Consider the following 13,896-nt stretch of genomic DNA (forward strand, 5'->3'; position numbering starts at 1 on the left):
TACTAGCCTAACGATATAATATAAATGTTATTTTCTTTTAGCATGATCCATTAATGGAAAAAAAAAAAAGTTTTTTCATTAAAAAATTAAAAAAAAAAAAATATTGTTTTAATGATGGCAGCATGATATGTAAGAACCTTTTGAAAAAAAACAAAGAAAAATTACCAAAAAAAAATTTTACTAAAAAAAAAAAAGTAAAATTTTTAATATAAAAAAAAAACTTTTGATAAAAAAATTTAATATAAATAAAAATTTTAACAAAAATGTTAATATAGTTTTAAATATAAAATTTAATAAATAAATTAATGTGAAGTTTATTATAAAATTAAATATATTATATATAATTTAAATATTTCAAATAAAATAGTAAGAATCTCTGTTGATTAAAAACCATAGATTCATACATGAAAAAGAATAGTAACATTTTTAAAATATAATTAAAAAATTATACAACTATAATTAAGTATACAAGTATTTAAGTCTAAGCATAGGCATATTTTTACTTGTTTATATTTTTAAGAAAATATTAAATAAAAAAATATCTTAATTTTTAAAAGAATATTGGATATTTGTTTTTGAATTTAAATACATTGTTTCAAACCTATTTTTTTTTTTTTTTTTTCTTTTTTTCATACATGCGTTGCCGCAATTAAATGAGAAAAAATATTTGTGTATAAACATAATTTAATTTTTAAAAATATATTAATTTTTATTTTGCATGTATTTTATCTAATGTTTTATTTCTTCATGAAATCATTAAAATATTTTGTAATTTAATAGAATAAAAAAGACCTTTCATCTTATGAATCTGTTATTTATTTTTTTTTTTTATTTATATTTTATTTAAATAAAAATTTGCCTTATTAATATAACTAATTTAAATATTAAGAATTACATTTTTTCTTTCAATTAGATGGCTTATTTTATATAAATATTTATATATATATATATGTCAATTTAAATTCATAAACTTTTAAAATGTTTCAATTTCTTAACATTTTTGTAGTTTACAAATTATATATAACATATATATTCTTTTTTTTTTTTTTTTATTTTACTAAAAAATTTTAAATTAAATTATATAAAATAAAATTATTTATAAAATTCATAATTTTTAATTATATGTATTTGGAATATTGTCATAATTATTATTTTAATGGCTACTAATTAAAGAAAAAATAAATGTTTAAATGTAATAAAATATTACAATTTATATATATATATAACATTTTAGTTTTTACTTTAGTTTTTAATATTTATGTTTTTATTATCTTTTTCTTTTTTTTTTTTTTTTTGAGTCAATGTTTTTATATCTCTATATTTTTTTTAATTTTAAATTTTAGGTTTTTAATATTTGTGTTTTAATTTTTTTACAATTTTATATATAATTTGGAGTGTATCAAATAATTTTTTTTTTTTTATAGAAAAATACATAGTATTTATTTCATTTACCTTTTCATTTAAATTTCTATTATAGATTATTTTTATTTTTTTATATATATAGAAATATAAAAGGAAAATTATTCGTTAACAAATGCATAACAAAGAGAATGAATATTCTAAGAATATATCTGAATATAAATCGAGTAAAAATATATACAACTATGAAAAAAAGACTAGCATTTTAAATAATAGTAATTCAGATATAAATAGTTTGTACTCTATAAATAATAAATATGTTTTGAAGTCACATTGCATAAATAATACATTTAATAATAATATTTGTAATGTAAAAGTTTCAGATAAAACAGAGTATAATATCTTAGGAAATAAGTTTCTTGAAAATAATTGTAATACTAATTTAGAATGTAGAAAGAAAAACAATGTTTATAACTTAAAAATTAAAAATAGCATAGAAAATAAAACTAATGAAAAAGGATTAGCAACAATAAAGGAAAACTATAACTATATAAAGAAATTTAATAATAACAATAAACCGAAAGAGTATTTATTTTGTTTCAATCAACATGGAGTAGAAACAAATAATTATACTGCAAAAAGCAGTCTTTATAATCATAAAAATATATCAACAAACAAATTTAACAAAGATTTCTTAATAAGTAATAAAAATTGTGTAGAAGAAGATAAGAAAGCCATTACAATGTATTTGAATAATTCTACTATAAATGATCATACATATTCATATATAAAGACAAAAATTGCAAAAAATAATAATGATAACCACATTGAGAAAAATGAAAAATATCATACAAATTATGTAAATTTTTTTGAAGATTTTGAATTTCTAAATTCTCAGAAAAATATATTTTCAAAAAAAGAAAAGGATAACAATTATAATAGTAATATCAATAACAGCAGCAATTTTAATAATAACAATAATTATATTAATAACAATAGCTACAGTACTACTACTAATAATGTAAATAATAACATAAATAATAACAGTAATAATATAAATAATTATATAAACAATAATAATAATAATAACACGGATAGTATTTATTCCGAAAAAACATACAACAAAGAAAATGGTAAAATTGTATCTAATGAAAATATTACACCTATGAATATAAATAGAAGCATAATTATTAATTGCTTATTAGAAATTAAAGAAAAGTTAGATAATATCAAAAATGAAAAAAAAGGGTACGAACAAGGTGAAAAGTATATTCGTTATCTAAAAAATTTTGAGAAAATTAAAAATATGTATTCAGAAACCAGCACAAGCAAAATACAAAATAAAATTACAAGTAAAATAAGTTTTGATAAAGAAAATAAAAAAGTTCAAGAAATTGATATTTTTAAAAAGAAAGAAAAAAATGCACCTTTTGTAAGCATATTTGAGGAAAAAAATAAAATAGAATATTTGGAAAAAATGAAAGAACAAGAAAAAAAAATTGGCTTTTCTAAAGTAAAACAGAATGAAAAAAAAATTTTTAAAAAGAAAGAAATGGAAAATAATATAGTAATAAAAAAAGATTTTTTAGAAAATGAAGGAAATAATATAGATAAAGAAAAAAATTTTAATAATTTTGATGAAGAAGAAAAGAATTTATTAAAAAAGTATGAACAATCTGAAAAAAAAGTTTCATATAAACAATATGATAATTTAAAAATATTTAAAAAATTCCAGAGCTCTAAATCAGATTCTTCAAAAAATTCTCAGAACAGAAATCATGAATGTATCAAATTAGATTTTTTTTGTAACTCGATAGATAATGAGAGTAATAAATTTTCAAAAAGACTATACACAGGACATAAAATTTATGATGATTTAGATTTAAATTCAAAGAAAGAACAAATAACAGAAGAAAATATTCAAAAGAGTGTTACTTCAAGTTCAAGAAAAATAATAAATTCTTATAATTATAAAATATCTGAATATAATGATATGTATTTTGATAAGAACAAAAATTGCATGGCTTATAATAATAAGTTAAATGACAATTTCAATTGTTCAAATAATACAAAAGAGAAAATAATTCGTATGAATAATGAAAAAAATATAAGAAATGAAAAAATTAAAAAGAAAACTAGTAAAGGAGAAATAGTATATGATGAAAAAAACGTAGGCAAAAATTTATTCATTGACAATTTTAATTTAAATATGATTTCTGATATTGAATTAAATTATAATAAATTTCCAATTGAAAAAAGAAATTCACATGACATTAATAACCAGGATAGTACAACAACAAATTACAAAGAAAATTGCATTAATAACGAAAATGTAGTATACGATGAAGAAAAAAAAATTTTTAAAACTAAAGAAAACTCAAATATAAAAATTTACAAAAGAAGCTTAGAAAAAGAGAAAATGCTAAATTTTCCTTTAATTCATTTAGGAGAAAATGATGTAATAGTGAAAAGAATAAAACTTTATTATCCTTTAAAAAATGAAAATATTTTCACTAATATATCAAAAATTATTTTTATGACAAATACAAATATATGCTCACTTTATATAAGTGATTCCTTTTTAATTAATTATGATGATTTAAAAATTCATTCATATTTATCTAAAGGGGGTTTTGGAGTTGTATATAAAGGTGTTCTATTGAAAAAAGTTAAAAAGTGCGAAGTTATCTTAAATAAAAAGGAAGAGAATCAAGAAAGTAATGAGTTTGAAAAAAAAAATGAGCGAGGAGAAAAAAAAGAATATAGAGGAGAAAATGATTATGAATCAGAAGATGAATATGAATATGAAGAGGAATATGAAAGTGAAGAGGAATATGAAGATGAAGAAGAGTATGATCATGAACATGAGGAGGAAAATAAAGAACGGCCCGAAAATAATAAACAAAAAAAAGTAAAGAAAGTTTGTAATATTGAAAAAAGAGAAGAAAAAGGAAAGAAAAAAGATACTCTCGAAAATGACGATAAAGAAAATATGAGAAAATTATCAGATATATTTTACAAAGAATGTATAGAAGAAAATGAATTTTTTAGCGTTATCAACAATGAAGATAATATTAATTTGGAAACAAAAGCAAATGAAAAAAGTACTAATAATAATGATTATAATATGAAACAGGAAAAAAAAAGTTTTAACAATGATACACAAAAACTAAATAAACATAATAAAAAATTATGTTATCTAAGAAACAAATTAATAGAAAAAATTTTTGACGCATTAAACAGTCAAACGAATCAAAATGATTCTAGTACAAATAATAAAAATGGAAGAGAGAAATTTGATCATAAATCAAAAAGTACAGAAAATAAAGAAAAATATATTATTGAAAATGTTATAAAAAATTTAAATGAATACAAAACAAATAGCTTAAATATGCAAAAATATGTGGAGGATTTTAATAAAGAGATTGAACAAGTTATTTTAGGAAATAAGAATAGTGTTAATATTTTTAATAATGTGCATATAGATATTTTAAATAAAAATATAGAAAAGAATAACAAGACAATATATATTAATGATAATGATGAAACAGGGTTAAATAATAAGAGAGAAAATCTGAAAAATAGTTCAACAATAAAAGAAACAAAAAAAAATGACTGTATTCATGTTCATGAAATAAGGAAGCTTAAAAAAAAATTGTTAAAATTTGTTTATTCAAATAAAAAAAATGATAAAATTAATATTGATAGAAACGAATTTTTTAATGAGGCAGAGAAAATAATATGTAAACTTAAAAATATAAATAAAGATGTTGATAAGAGGTATTACGAAGATCTTATAGGATATTTGTTATTAGATGTATATCATAATAATGTTGTTTATAAAAATAATTTTAGCTTTTTATATCTTAATAGTAAAAATATTATAACATTTGGATTACATAAAGAAGGCTTGTATATATTTGATAAAAAAAACATTTTTCATTATTATAGTGATAAATGTATATTTAAGATTATTTTTCTGGAAGAGAATAAAGAGCTGGTAAAATTTAAAAATTTTACAGTTTATAATGTTTTAAATAATGATAAAATTATTAATAATTCTTCCATATTAAAATATGAGATAAATAAACATAAAAAAGGCTTAAATAAGTTAGCAATTATTCCATTTAGTAAATTGAGTATTAATCATTTGTTAAATGCTTTAATTTTTAGTTTTTTAAAATTTCTTTTTAATTTAAGAAGAAAATATTATAAGCAATCTAAAAGTTGTCCATGCTCAATTGATGGTAATAATATCATAAGTAATATTATTATTGATAATAATATTATATACAATAAATACAACAATAAAATTATAAATAATGACAATAATTTAAATAAAGAAAGTGATTCCGTTTTGTTATATGAAAATATTGATAATTTGGATAAATTTTTATATTGTGAATATGAAAATTCTGAATTAATTAATATAACTAACAGAAATGAAAAGAAAATTTTTTTAAAAAAAAGTGAATTAGATAGCAATATACAAGATAATGGTGTTGATAAATTAGATAGAAAGAGTTTGATTAACATGAGTAATTGTATTATTACTAGCACTCTACTGAATACAAACAATACTGATGAATCAAAAACAACCATGCTATTGAATGTATCAAAGAATAAAAACATATCTAAAGAATATATTAATGAAAAAGAATATAATTATACTCCAAGGTTAAATGAGAAAGAACAGATAAATAAGGAATCGATTACTAAAACGGAATTAAAAAAAAAGAAAAAGAAAAAAGAAAAGGAAAAAGAAAATGAAAATGAAAACGAAAATGAAAATGAAAAAAAAGAGATTAATATTAGCCAAGAAGAATTCATTCATGTGAAAATACCTGTAGCTATTAAAATACACGATTTAAAAGATAGTAAAAATTTAAAAAATTTTTTAAGAGAAATAGAAATATATAAAAATATTCAATATCAAAATATATGTAAATTTTATGGAATATGCATAAAATCAAATAAATTAATGTTATTATTAGAATATTATCCTAAAGGAAATTTATTTAATTTTTTAAAAAATAAAAAGAAAATTCATAAAAAACAAAGGTTAAAATGGGCTACTGAATTGTCTTATATAGTTCATCAATTACACTCACATTCTCCACCAATAATAAATGGAGATATAAAAACATCAAATATTTTAATTGATAATAATATGAACTTAATAATGTGTGATTTTGGGAAAGCTCGTTTTAAAAATTCAAAATTATACAGCAATTTTGGTTCATATAGATATATGGCCCCAGAGACATTTAGCTGTACAATTGAAATAACTGAAAAAATTGATATATGGAGTTTAGCTTGTTGTATTGTAGAAATATTTTCAAGTAAATATCCTTTTTATAATTTTTCAAAAAATGTAAAAATTCGTCATGAACTGTTAGTTAATAAGAGAACTCCACATATACCTAATTTTTTGCCTAATTCTATAAAACAAAATTTGCAAAGATCTTTTAGTTTTATTCCTGAAGAAAGACCAAAAGCATATGAAATATATAAATCATTAAAAAAAATTAAAGTAGTAGAATAAATATATGCTTTAATTTGTAAATAATTAAGCAAAGAAATATATTAATATTTTAATATAATGAATTAATAAACAATTTTAGATAAATAAAATAGCTTGAAAAAAAAAAATTATTTATATATTTTCTTTTGTTGCAGTTAATCTTTTTATTATACAAAATAAAAATAAGTATATTTATCTGCGTTAAATTGCATTTATATATAGTTTATTATAATAATATCTTTTTATGTTTTTCATTATATTGTACCAATTTTTTTTTTAATAATTAATATTTGTTTTATAGTTATTTAATATATATATATATATATATATATATATATATATATATAACTTTTTTCGTTTTAATTGTTTTTACTTTTTAAATATTCATGTGAAATTTTTTTATATATCTGCATGTTTTCTATAATAAACATTGTATTTTTATATATGTATACAAAATAAAAAATACGTTAATTTTTTAAGAAAATAAAATGTTTTATTTTAATGAATTATTGATAATATTTTTAACAATTCTTTTTTAATATGTAAGTAATAATATTTAAAATACAAAAACTTCAAAATATAAATTTTTTTATATGTTTAAAATTTTTTAAGCTATTTTTTCTTCAATCAAAAATGTTTTTAATGGCATACAAACTTATTTTAAATAAGAAAATTAAATAAAAGTTTCTATAATTAAAAATATATTTCATTTTTTTTTTTTTCTATTTCTGAAATATTTCCCAAAAAAGAAAAAAATTCAAAGTAATTTATACTATATATGATATATAGAAGAATTATATATAACAAAATGAAATACATTGACATAAAGTATCATAAAATGAGATATAATAATATATAATAAAATATTACTAAAAATAATTTTATGAAAAATTATTTTATTGTATGATTTAAAAAAAAAGTAATAAATCAAAAAATAAATGATAAAATGAAGAAATACATTTAAAGGAATCATTCTCTTAATATAAAAGGAGAAATATAAATTTATGCGAGATGATAAATTAAAATAATTATAATGATCTTATTTTTTCATATATAAATGAAAAATTTTAAAATAAACATAATAATGTGGAAATAACATTAATTATTATTATATTATACTATTTTCCATAAAAAGAAGAAATGCGAAATGCTTTTTATTTTTTTTTAAAATACATCCTTAATTTTTCTTAATTTTATATACTTTAAAAATGTTAAGTTGCTTTAATAAAATTTTTCTTAAAAATGTAAGAGAATTTAATAGGGGTTACTTACTGTTTATAATTGCAAAAAAAGAACAATTTAGTTATGTAAAATCTACAAGCACAAATTTTGAAAAAATAAATGAAGAATATACGAATATGCAACGTCTCATTCCGTTAAATGAAAATGAGTTATTAAAGATAAGAAATTTACTAATTAAAATAACAAATGAAAAATATATTTTTCACAAAATTGTGCATTCGTATAATATTCCATCATTTTTTTTATTAGATAATGATGTCAGAAATCATTTTCTGAAATATCTTCGAGAAGATTTAACTTATACATATGAGCTAAGAGAATTCATTATGAATGAATCAGGAAATCATAGGGAAAATATTGTTGACTTAAAAAAAAGAAAAGAAAAAGAATTTCAATTAAAAAATAAAGAAGTATATGATGCTAAAAAGGAATTAGAAAATGAAATACAATACATGAAAGATACAAAGTATGAAAAAATTATAAATATTTTACAAATTTTTATAAAAAAACATTATTATAGGCAATGGATATTTTATGAACAAATAAAGAAAATGTGTGATTTTACAGAAATGAGGGAATTTATAAAGAATAGAAATAAAACCAGGAAATTATATTTATATGTAGGACCAACCAATAGTGGAAAGACGTATGAAGCATTTGGAAAATTAGCTGAATCAAAGAATGGATTATATTGTGCTCCTTTAAGACTATTAGCATGGGAAATACATAACAAATTATTAAAATTACATAAAGTTACAAATTTATTAACAGGCCAAGAAGTAATTAAAAAGAATGATAATACACATACTATTTGTACAATTGAAATGACTCCATTAAATAAAAATTACGATTGTGCAATTATTGATGAAATTCAAATGATTAATAATAGTATTAGGGGATATGCTTGGACAAATGTACTCATAAACTTAAATTGTGAAGAAATATATTTATGTGGTAGTGAAAATATTATAAATTTAATTAAGAATTTATCCGACATTTTAAATGATCAATTAATCATAAAGAGGTTCAAAAGATTATCAAAATTGGAACTACAAGAAAAAACAGAAAATTTGGAAAATGTTAAAACTGGGGATTGCGTAATAACTTTTTCAAGAAGTAATATAATGTTATTAAAAAAGAAACTAGAAAAATTAAACAAGAGAGTTTTTGTTATATATGGAAATTTGCCTCCTGAATCAAAAAAAAAACAAATAGAATTATTTAATTATTATTGTCAAATAAACAAAGAAAATAACAAATGTGATCATACTGATTTGGATGATAAAAAAAAAAAAAAAGATTATATGAGTGATAAAAATAATGAAAAAGAAACAATTTTAATTGCTACTGACGTTATAGGTATGGGATTAAATATTTGTATAAAAAGAATAATATTTTATTCTTTGAAAAAATATGATGGAGATATTTTGAGATATTTGTACATTTCTGAAATTTTGCAAATATCAGGAAGAGCTGGAAGATATCAAGAAAATTGTAAAAATGATATGATTGGATATATCACTTGTATTCATTCAGATGATTTAAATATTTTAAGAACTGTTTTTAAAAATAAAAATATAAGTAGTTTAATTGGTAATGATATAGAAAATTGCTTATTATATAATGAAGACAATAATAATTCAAATAGTTTGAATAATAATACAGTGAACTTTTGTAACAATACAAATAGATGTGAAGAAGGCAGTTTTAGTATAAACAATAGTAATGTAAATAGTGTAAATTCTAGTGACAATTTATTAAATAATAAAAGAAATTATGAGAATCTTGAAATTTTTTTAAAAGAAAATGAGTGCAATTCATATGCTCGTGCAGGATATTTTCCTGATTTTAATACAATTGATAATTTAGGAAAAATATTGGAATTTGAACACAATTCAAAAATAAAATTATATGAAACATTACAAATATTAATTGATTACTTAAAATTAAATGAAAGATATTTTTTTTTAACTAAAAATTACAACCAAATGATATTTATTGCTAAATTTTTAGATAGTATTAACTTAGATAAACATATATTATTCATATATACATTGTCACCAATTAATATAAATAATGTAATTATTTTAAACATTTTGAAAACATTTTGTATGTGCCATAGCATATTAGGTTATGTTGATTTTTTTCAATGTATAAATAAAAATTTATTACATACTTTAAATTTAAAAGACAATTTAAAGAATTTATCTGATAGTTTTGAACATGAGGAAACAAATTTTTTTTTTCAAAGTGATAGAATTATTGATAATAATTTTAAAACATTGCCCAGTGAATATAGTGAAAAGCTAAATGCTAATAGTGTTAACGATAATCATATATTTAAGAATAGTATTTTATTAAATACTTCAGAGGAAAATAAAATCATAGCAAAAGATTTACAAAATGAAAATAATAGGAATGATATAAGTTTTGATGAATACATTCAAATACTAGAAGTTTATTATGAAATAATTGATTTATATTGCTGGTTAAATACGAAATTTCCTGATATATATAAAAATATAGATTTAGTAAATGACGAAAAAAAAAAAGTTTCTAGGGAAATTATTAATATGCTAACACAATCATTAAAAGAGGATGAGACATATGTTGATGAAAATGCATATTTAAAAAAATTAGATACATATTTTTTAGGGTATAAAAACCTTTAAGAAAAAAAAAAATAATAAATATATAATCATAAATATGTGTATAAGCAATATAAAAGAAAAATATATAAACGTTTATTTTATATATTTTTATTTTATTTTTTATGTATTGTTTGCATTATCCTGATTATTTATATTAATATTTTCTGATGGAAGAGGAGGAGGATTCGTTTCAGGAGCAGGTGCATGAATTAATGTATCATCTGAATAATTCATAGGCATTTGTGGCCAATCTAAAAAAAAAAAAAAATATATACATTTATATAAATACAATTGATTTAATAAAAACATTTTTTCTACATAAGATAAATACAAAGGAAAATAAATAAATAAAATATATCTATTTAATGTAATAAAAAAAAAAAAAATAATAATAATAATAATAATAAAAAAGTTTACATGTATAATATTTCTTAAAATAACATATCTGTATATATTTTTTTATTTTTTATATTTACTTTGAAAATTTTGCATATACAACGGATCTATAGGCATTTGCTGATTATTTGGGAATGGCATTGAATTATTTTGAACCATTCTATTATTTATAAATGGGAAATTAAAAAAATTGGGTAATATTGGTAAAGGAGGATTTAATGGCATATTATTTATATTTGGGAAGTTCATCATTGTATTAAAATTTTTCCCGTTAGAATTTCTTATAGGAGGATTTCTATTATTTAAATGAGGATCAAAATAATTTGGTGAATTACTATTTCTTTTTTCATCAATAAAAGAATTATTTTGAGAAATTGGAATAAAATTAGGATTATTTATATTTTTATTATTTACTGGAGACATCATATTATTGAAACTTTTACTATTATTTTGTAAACTATTTTGAAATTTATTATTTATATCAACAAAATTTGTTGTAGATTCATTAAAACTATTATTTATTTCATTTAAGTTATTAAAACTATTTGGTGGTTTCATAAAATCATCAGCAACATTATTATTATTAAATATATTATCGTTTGATTTTTTACTTAATTCATCATTTTGTTGATTATTATTATTTTTATCAGTACTTATTTCGTTCATCATTTTTTGGTATTCTAAATCCATTTTAATTTTATCAAATTTATTGGTTGGATTAAATTGTTGATTTTTCATTTGATCGAAAGGAGGAGGTGGCATATTATTATAAGGTGGTGTTGGAATGTTATTAGGATTATCAATGTCATTTTTTATGTAATTTTTTTGCTTAGCTAATTTACAATCAAGAGTAATATGGCCATGATCTCCACATAAGTTACATTTAATTTCCGGTTTTTTAAAATTTTGTAAATTCATGTTTTCTGGGCATTCAAAAGTTAAATGGGTCATAGAGTTGCAAATAGAACATCTTTGAGTATCTAATTGATTTAAATTTATTCCATTAACTAGTGCTAGTTGTTCTAATCCTTTTCTTTTATATTCTTCATGTAAAGGATGAAAAGGATCTAATAATGGTGTAATTAAACTTACAGCCTTTTCAACACATTCCTCACTATCAGCTGATATATGAACGTGTTTAGGCATATTAGCTTCTATTTCTGTTTGATGATCTGTCTTTTTTCCTTCTTTCTGTGTTCCCTTACCTCTTATACTAATTTGAGCTCCACTTTCCGCTTCTAATCTTTTATGATTACAACCCCTAGGGCCAATAATTAATCCCATAAAATTATATTCAGGATATTTATCTATTGGTATTTCTATTTTTCTAATTTTTTTTATTGGCTTATAATTGGGTGGAGCAACAAAGCCTTCTACATGCTTTAATAAGTATTCTACTAACCTATGGTGTTCTTCAATCATACTATTTTTAATTCTTGCTTCTCTTGTATTTATTCTACTTCCATTTTTATCATAAATGGGAGGTGGAGACGGTGGCCTTATGTCTGGATCTACGTATTCTAACTCTCCTTTATTCAACTTTTTGGTCAATTCATCATATCTCTGTTCTCTTAAAAATTGATCTAACTGAGAAGGAGTTAACCCTGGTGGGAAATCTACAAAAGGAAGTGGTAAGTAAGGTTTGTAGTCTTCAGAACCCCACTTACTTGGTATCATTTTATTTTCTATATTATTATTTGACAGATTATTTTCCCATCTTGACTTTTTTTTTGCATTTTCTTCACTTAATTTTTCTACAGGAGATATATTAACAAGAGCTACTAGAGGATCGTAATACATCTCAACAAATATATATGCACTTTTTTCTACCTTTTTTTTTTTTTCCTTTTTTTTTTATTTTTTAATTATTGCAAAATATTTATAATTTTATTCTAAAAAATTATGTATTAAAATAAACTTTTATACATATGCATATTTGATTAAATATAAATATATATATATATATATATATATATATATATATATATATGAATATTTCTTGAAAGGAAATATATTGCATATAAACTTATATATATTTATATGTATATTAATTTTTTTTTGTAATGTGCATATTTTTTATTCTTCAAAAATTCCATAATAAATGGTTCTATATTCATTTTAATCTTCATTTAAAATTTTGCTTATATCTAGGCCATTCTTTTTTTTTTCTTCTTTCTTTTCTTACTCTTTATTTTTATTATACTTTTATATTTTTTATATATAGGTGTATGTATAATTAAAAAATTATATATTTCTTCCTTAATAAAATATATAGTAATTTATATTTATATATAAAAATATCTGCCAATTTATCACTTTATATTTTATACTTTTTGCATTTTAAGTATTTCATTAACTAAATATATATTTTATTTTTTTCAGATTTTTTTTTTTTAATGATATTTCTTAAATATATTTATGTAAAAATAAAATTAAAAAAGAAAAAATAAAATCAAAGATGAAATGAAAATCGAATTATACGTATTATTTTTTTTTTTTTTTATTAGTGCTTAAGAATATTTTCGATGCATTCTTAATATTATAAAAATTTGAAAAATGGAATATTATTAAATCTTTCTTTTAAAATAGAAAAAAAGTTATCAAAATTCATTGTTTTAATCTTATTTTTATTTTTATTATTTTATTTTATTTTTATTTTATATTATTGTTTATTTTAAAATAAATTAAAAATTTTCTTTTTTTACGACAATAATAGATTTTAAG

General features: G+C 19.1%; 3 protein-coding genes across 3 annotated transcripts; 2 read left to right on the top strand and 1 right to left on the bottom strand.

Annotated features, from left to right (window-relative positions):
- Positions 1-1,534: 1,534 nt before the first annotated feature.
- TKL4 (tyrosine kinase-like protein, putative) lies at positions 1,535-6,904 on the top strand (the record flags this gene model as incomplete). The annotated part of the gene is made up of 1 exon (XM_028677521.1): positions 1,535-6,904. One exon carries the CDS (start codon positions 1,535-1,537, stop codon positions 6,902-6,904), a length of 5,370 nt encoding a protein of 1,789 aa, XP_028533902.1.
- A 1,187-nt stretch (positions 6,905-8,091) lies between these two features.
- PRELSG_1124600 (ATP dependent DEAD-box helicase, putative) lies at positions 8,092-10,797 on the top strand (the record flags this gene model as incomplete). The annotated part of the gene is made up of 1 exon (XM_028677522.1): positions 8,092-10,797. The coding sequence occupies one exon, from the start codon at positions 8,092-8,094 to the stop codon at positions 10,795-10,797; it is 2,706 nt and encodes a 901-aa protein (XP_028533903.1).
- Positions 10,798-10,896: 99 nt separating this feature from the next.
- Positions 10,897-12,972, bottom strand: PRELSG_1124700 (transcription or splicing factor-like protein, putative; the record flags this gene model as incomplete). Its single annotated transcript, XM_028677524.1, has 2 exons — positions 10,897-11,027; positions 11,253-12,972. The coding sequence occupies 2 exons, from the start codon at positions 12,970-12,972 to the stop codon at positions 10,897-10,899; spliced, it is 1,851 nt and encodes a 616-aa protein (XP_028533904.1).
- Positions 12,973-13,896: the final 924 nt, after the last annotated feature.

The sequence above is a fragment of the Plasmodium relictum genome, assembly GCF_900005765.1.
Source record: "Plasmodium relictum strain SGS1 genome assembly, chromosome: 11".
Taxonomy (NCBI): domain Eukaryota; phylum Apicomplexa; class Aconoidasida; order Haemosporida; family Plasmodiidae; genus Plasmodium; species Plasmodium relictum.